The sequence below is a fragment of the Nelumbo nucifera genome, chromosome 1, assembly GCF_055504915.1.
Source record: "Nelumbo nucifera cultivar China Antique chromosome 1, China Antique-T2T, whole genome shotgun sequence".
Lineage (NCBI taxonomy): Eukaryota > Viridiplantae > Streptophyta > Magnoliopsida > Proteales > Nelumbonaceae > Nelumbo > Nelumbo nucifera.
The window spans coordinates 96,721,072-96,728,495 of record NC_142649.1 but is presented as its reverse complement, the minus strand read 5'-3'; the positions used below and the strand labels follow the sequence as shown (position 1 = coordinate 96,728,495).

Here is a 7,424-nt window from a genome sequence, read left to right as displayed (position 1 = left end):
TACCATTTCGGGAGCAACCATAGGAGGCGGTGAACACTCTTCAGTCTTTCTCCACGAGCGCACAATTGCGGAATATGTTGATAGTTTTCGACCAACAGCACCTGGACACAGCCCAGGTGCTGGTCATTCCCTTAACAATTGAACCCTTTTCTCATTCAACTTGTAACAAGGCGGTGTCAATCTTATGTGTTTTCTTTGTAGCCAGGTTTCAAAGTATGGACATGATATATCGTATCTAAATGTTAATACATCTGTTTATAAGTGTTTTTAGAAATTCTTTTTTATATTAATATATATATATATATATATATATATATATATATATATATATAATTATAATTATAATTAAAACTGAAATTTAAGAAAAAGAAAACTACAAAAAATAAAAGAGGTATCAGTTAAGGTACCGAAACACCTCTATGCCCATACGCAGAGGCGTATGTGTATCCATACTTTAAACCATGTCTGCAGCTGCATTACAATATGATCAATCAAGTGCCTTTGATTTAATGAATTTGATGGATGAGAGAGAGAGATCTTCAGTCCACTGTTGTAGTTGGTATTATATTATTCAACCTATTCAGCTATATGATCAATCAAGTGTCTTTTCTAGGGACTAGGGAGTGGGGAAGGGGCAACATGGATTGGCCAGATAATTTTTAAATTAAACTTAGGGTTAAAAATATTGATACAGGGTACCGGTCTGTATCGGTACTGTTTATTTTTTTTAATTTTTTTCGAATCTGGTTCAGAGGGGCCGGTCAAAGGCCGGTCTATCCCCTGAACCATTTGCTGACCTGAAACAACCCCTCGTAGGGGCATACTGGAAAAGCTCTGATGCGATACATATTGATTTATACGAATTAATACGTGACGATATTTTGAACCTTACTTAAATTCAAGCTAATAATAGGCCGTTAGTCCAACACTAGGTCCGATCAAGCCGGGCCAGAGGATATCCTTACTTAAATTTTGTTACTCTAGAATTTCATCTAGGCTGCATAGTCTAAACTTAATTAAAATAAATAAATAAATGAGAATCACATATTAATTTTATAGTTACTTATAAATAATCTAAATAACGTAGGTGAACGTATTGGACAGGCCCAAATTTTTCAGGACCAAGCCCAGCCTGAGGTCACAAAACTCAGGCGTTGCACGCATACTAGGCCCAGGGAGCTCATAATAACCAAGCACAATGCACAACCTATAAAAAAGCTTTATTTGTTCCAACCCCCTACAAGGCCCAGCCCAATATTACAAAAACAACTCCGTCTACGCTGCTACAGCTAAGCAAAAGCATTATTTCGGCCCAACCACGAGGCTCCAGGCTCCACTGCTAGTGTTTGGACTTCGGAAAATCCTGGTTCAGTGCATATATGCACTCTGTTTCAGTTTATACTAGTGTTTGGCAACAACATAAGTGTATATTATAATGATTGGAAACAGTCAAAATACAATTTCCAAGGCATGTTTACATCCAAAATGAGAGATAATATCAGGATTTGTATTTTCATCCATTACAACTAAAAATCATTTAGCAAGAGAGTAATTTTATCAATGCAAATCAAATCAACTTTACATTTGCATGGACCAAAATGCACTCTGCCATATTTGCATTTACACTCTTTTTGCACGGTTTCAAAACGGCCTTAGTTCTTAACTTCTTTCTCTTTAGTGCAAAATTTACACTTGATTTGTATGCACAACAAGTTTGAAACAAATACAAATTATGCACTTGATTATCTGATATAAAATTTGTTTTTTATAGTCTGGTTTGAACTTACTGTCAACGTAAATTTTACATCCCAAAGTTATTGCAAAATTTGTCCACACATTTTATTCCTGTTAGGGGAAGGCAATCCCTGCACCATTAATAAAGACGGGATCTGCTCTTCACACATGGCGCTTCACATGCACATCCACCGTACATTGAAACATTTCCGACGAATAATAATTTATAAGTATAGGAGATATTTTAAATACATGATAGAATATGCATGTGAGATCGGTGTGAGACGCCCTGTGTGAGGAGCAGATCTGGTCTCACATTGATAGGAGGATGGCATGTAGTAAACTAGTAACTCAGTAAGAATATATTGCTCAGTGTTTTGCATATAGCATTCAACTATGCGTTGGGAATGTATCCTGTACATATATATTAAATTAATGGATAGATGTGTCTAACGGATTCTCGTCAGACTGTGTTGAATCTTTTTTTCCAGTAGAAAAAGGAAGAAAATCATATATGCCCAGCCGTGAAATTGCGGCCGTCGATGTATTCCTCTGGTCCCATCTAAAGTTGGTTGGATGAAGTGACGGGTGACCCTACAATATGATCACATATATTTCAGTGGTCACACTTTGATGGTGGGGTGGTCCCATAAGGCCCACAATAATACAACGAAGATCGTAACTTGTTGAAACCATGGCACAACAGATTTTTCCTCGTAAAGAGAAAAATCAGCTGCGTCATAAAATCACGGCCTTCGATGTATTATTGGATGAAGTGACGGGTGACCCTACAGTATGATCACATGTATTTCAGTGGTCACGCTTTGATGGGATGAAGTGATGGTGGGATGGTCCATAAGGCCCACAATAATACATCAAAGGGCGTAATTTGTTAAAACCACCACATAACAGATTTCTCCTCGTAAAGGGAAAGATCAGTAGGTAGGTAATGATTTGACTATTCTCTTCCTCTCAAAAATTGTAAATGTTGTCGTACTCACTCCATAGAATCTTCCCACCAGTGAGGACCTCACGTACTGCACCATAAATACCGAAGGGGAGGAGTTTGGGCATCTTACCTTCGTATTAGCATCTCTCTTTCTTTCTCTAGCTCCCGTTAGGTTCAACTCGTTGAAAGTCTTCTTACCTCTTTCTATGGCTATTGCCATGGATAAGCTCTCTTGTACCTGTTTGTTTCTTTTTCTATTGATTTTCTCTCAAGAAAATCATTGTATTGAGGGAAGGCGTTTGAAGATGGAGGAAAACAAAAAATGTATGAAATGCTTTATCACCAATGAAAACTACAATGCAAAAGATATGATAAAGACAGAAACAGATAAAGACATTGGCAACGTCCACCATTCAATTCCAACCATACAGGGAGAAGTAAAAGCTTTCCGACCCACGGCACCAGGTCATAGCCCCGGTATCGGTCATTCTGAAATAGAGCGAGAAGTAGAAGCTTTCCGACCCACGGCACCAAGTCATAGCTTTGGTATCGGTCATCTTGAAATGGAGGGAGAAGTAGAAGCTTTCCGACCCACGGCACCAGGTCATAGCCCTGGTATCGGTCATCTTGAAATGGAGGGAGAAGTAGAAGCTTTCCGACCCATGGCACTAGGTCATAGCCCCGGTATCGGTCATCTAGAAATAGAGGGAGAAGTAGAAGCTTTCCGACCCACGGCACCAGGTCATAGCCCCGGTATTGGTCATCTTGAAATGGAAGGAGAAGTAGAAGCTTTTCGACCTACGGCACCAGGTCATAGCCCCGGTATCGGTCATTCTGAAATAGAGCGTGAAGTAGAAACTTTCCGACCCACGGCACCAGGTCATAGCCCCGGTATCGGTCATTCTGAAATAGAGCGAGAAGTAGAAGCTTTCCGACCCACGGCACCAAGTCATAGCTTTGGTATCGGTCATCTTGAAATGGAGGGAGAAGTAGAAGCTTTCCGACCCACGGCACCAGGTCATAGCCCTGGTATCGGTCATCTTGAAATGGAGGGAGAAGTAGAAGCTTTCCGACCCATGGCACTAGGTCATAGCCCCGGTATCGGTCATCTAGAAATAGAGGGAGAAGTAGAAGCTTTCCGACCCACGACACCAGGTCATAGCCCCGGTATTGGTCATCTTGAAATGGAAGGAGAAGTAGAAGCTTTTCGACCTACGGCACCAGGTCATAGCCCCGGTATCGGTCATTCTGAAATAGAGCGTGAAGTAGAAACTTTCCGACCCACGGCACCAAGTCATAGCTTTGGTATCGGTCATCTTGAAATGGAGGGAGAAGTAGAAGCTTTCCGACCCACGGCACCAGGTCATAGCCCTGGTATCGGTCATCTTGAAATGGAGGGAGAAGTAGAAGCTTTCCGACCCACGGCACCAGGTCATAGCCCCGGTATCGGTCATCTAGAAAGAGAGGGAGAAGTAGAAGCTTTCCGACCCACGGCACCAGGTCATATCCCCAGTATCGGTCATTCTGAAATAGAGCGAGAAGTAGAAGCTTTCCGACCCACGGCACCAAGTCATAGCTTTGGTATCGGTCATCTTGAAATGGAGGGAGAAGTACAAGCTTTCCGACCCACGGCACCAGGTCATAGCTCTGGTATCGGTCATCTTGAAATGGAGGGAGAAGTAGAAGCTTTCCGACCCACGGCACCAGGTCATAGCCCCGGTATCGGTCATCTAGAAATAGAGGGAGAAGTAGAAGCTTTCCGACCCACGGCACCAGGTCATAGCCCCGGTATTGGTCATCTTGAAATGGAAGAAGTAGAAGCTTTTCGACCTACAGCACCAGGTCATAGCCCCGGTATCGGTCATTCTGAAATAGAGCGTGAAGTAGAAGCTTTCCGACCCACGGCACCAAGTCATAGCTCTGGGATCGGTCATCTTGAAATGGAGGGAGAAGTAGAAGATTTCCGACCCACGGCACCAGGTCATAGCCCTGGTATCGGTCATCTTGAAATGGAGGGAGAAGTAGAAGCTTTCCGACCCACGGCACCAGGTCATAGCCCCGGTATCGGTCATCTTGAAATAGAGGGAGAAGTAGAAGCTTTCCGACCCACGGCACCAGGTCATAGCCCCGGTATTGGTCATCTTGAAATGGAAGGAGAAGTAGAAGCTTTTCGACCCACGGCACCAGGTCATATCCCCGGTATTGGTCATCTTGAAATGGAGGGAGAAGTACAAGCTTTTCGTCCCACGGCACCAAGTCATAGCCCCGGTATCGGTCATCTTGAAATAGAGGGAGAAGTACAAGCTTTTCGACCCACGGCACCAGGTCATAGCCCCGGTATCAGTCATCTTGAAAAGGAAGGAGAAGTAGAAGCTTTTCGACCCACGGCACCAGGTCATAGCCCCAGTATCGGTCATTTTGAAATAGAGGGAGAAGTAGAAGCTTTTCGACCCACGGCACCAGGTCATAGCCCCGGTATCGGTCATTCTGAAATAGAGGGAGAAGTAGAAGCTTTCCGACCCACGGCACCAGGTCATAGCCCCGGTATCGGTCATCTTGAAATGGAGGCAGAAGTAGAAGCTTTTCGACCTACAGCACCAGGTCATAGCCCCAGTATCGGTCATCTTGAAATGGAGGGAGAAGTACAAGCTTTTCGACCCACGGCACCAGGTCATAGACCCGGTATCGGTCATCTTGAAATGGAAGCAGAAGTAGAAGCTTTTCGACCCACAGCACCAGGTCATAGCCCCGGTATCGGTCATTCTGAAATAGAGGGAGAAGTAGAAGCTTTTCGACCCACGACACCAGATCATAGCCCCGGTATCAGTCATTCTGAAATAGAACGAGAAGTAGAAGCTTTCCGACCCACGGGACCAGGTCATAGCCCCGGTATCGGTCATCTTGAAATGGAGGGAGAAGTAGAAGCTTTTCGACCCACGGCACCAGGTCATAGCCCCGGTATTGGTCATTCTGAATTAGAGGGAGAAGTAGATGCTTTCCGACCCACGACACCAGGTCATAGCCCCGGTATCGGTCATCTTGAAAAGGAGGGAGAAGTAGAAGCTTTGCGACCCACGGCACCAGGTCATAGCCCCGGTATCGGTCATCTTGAAATGGTGGGAAAAGTAGAAGCTTTTCGACCCACTACACCAGGTCATAGCCCCAGTATTGGTCATCTTGAAATGGAGGGAGAAGTCGAAGCTTTTCGACCCACGGCACCAGGTCATAGCCCCGGTATCGGTCATTCTGAAATAGAGGGAGAAGTAGAAGCTTTGCGACCCACGGCACCAGGTCATAGCCCCGGTATCGGTCATCTTGAAATGGAGGGAGAAGTAGAAGCTTTCCGACCCACGGCACCAAGTCATAGCCCCGGTATCGGTCATCTTGAAATGGAGGGAGAAGTAGAAGCTTTTCGACCCACGACACCAGGTCATAGCCCCAGTATTGGTCATCTTGAAATGGAAGGAGATGTAGAAGCTTTTCGACCCACGGTACCAGGTCATAGCTTTGGTATCGGTCATTCTGAAATAGAGGGAGAAGTAGAAGCTTTTCGACCCACGGCACCAGGTCATAGCCCCGGTATCGGTCATTCTAAAATAGAGGGAGAAGTAGAATCTTTCCGACCCACGAGACCAGATCATATCCCCAGTATCGGTCATTCTGAAATAGAGGGAGAAGTAGAAGCTTTTTGACCCACGACACCAGGTCATAGCCCCGGTATCGGTCATCTTGACATGGAGGGAGAAGATGAAGGCTTTCGACCCACAGCACCAGGTCATAGCCCCGGTATCGGTCATCTTGAAATGGAGAAAGAAGTAGAAGTATTTCGACCCACAGCACCAGTTCATAGCCCCGGTACTGGTCATCCTAGCCAAAATTAAGCATTTGTACTTTGTGATATATTTAGAATGTTCCCATTCTAAACAGCTTAGAATGATGCATTGCCATTCTACATGTTTTTCATTTAGTATTTACTTGAAAAGTTGCTTTATGTATTTCACTAGGTAACGAAGCGAGCCTAATCATATGGTGTCTATGAGTCTAGTTTAGGGTTGAGTTTAAGTCTAGTTTAGGGCTAATGGTATGGTGTCTTTTACCTTCTATTATTAATAAATATCCAAGGTGGGTGACCCTCCATATGGAATAAAGGTGGGCTATTTGTTATATAAATATTGCAACTACGTAGTTGTTTACATACTATATATCATCCCATGGAACACACACTCTCTCTCTCATTGTGTCTCTCATTGTGTCTCTCATTGTGTGTGTGCATGTCCCCCCAAAAATTTTATTGGAACTATTTATAGGGGAGCCAAGGGAGCCATGTAACAAGGAGGGATCCTTTCCCCCACCTCATTGTCATGTTCTCATTAATATGATGAAACTGGATTTTGGTCAACCTGATCTTGATTTACCCAAACAAACAACCAGGCAAATGTAGCTCCTAACATGTGTATATGTGTGTTTTTGTACAAGTCCATGTCGGGTACAGCTACAAATGTAAATCGGTCCCCAATAGAAATTTCCTATCTCTGCCACAACATGCTGGTGGGGGCTATTTTTGCAAAACTGATCAAGAGGATGCTTGTCAATATATGGAAAGGAGGGGGTTCTCTCTAGTCTAATTTGTTTTTGCAATACCTATTGTTTATCAATCCCTCTCTAGCTACCTACAGCAAGGAAACAACGCAGAGAGAGAGAGAGGAAATTCTTCACACCTCAAGCATAACTGGAGTAGTTA

The 7,424-nt window shown here is 43.9% G+C and overlaps 1 protein-coding gene across 1 annotated transcript; it reads left to right on the top strand.

The window, feature by feature from the left end:
• The first annotated feature begins 2,806 nt into the window (after nucleotides 1-2,806).
• On the top strand, nucleotides 2,807-6,853 carry LOC148803585 (uncharacterized). Its single transcript, XM_088889441.1, has one exon. It carries the CDS (start codon nucleotides 2,890-2,892, stop codon nucleotides 6,373-6,375), a length of 3,486 nt encoding a protein of 1,161 aa, XP_088745567.1. The 5' UTR covers nucleotides 2,807-2,889; the 3' UTR covers nucleotides 6,376-6,853.
• Nucleotides 6,854-7,424: the final 571 nt, after the last annotated feature.

What these genes read in the sequence shown, in the direction of transcription:
- LOC148803585 (XM_088889441.1), top strand. Translation starts at nt 2,890, where the DNA reads ATGGCTATTGCCATGGATAAGCTCTCTTGTACCTGTTTGTTTCTTTTT.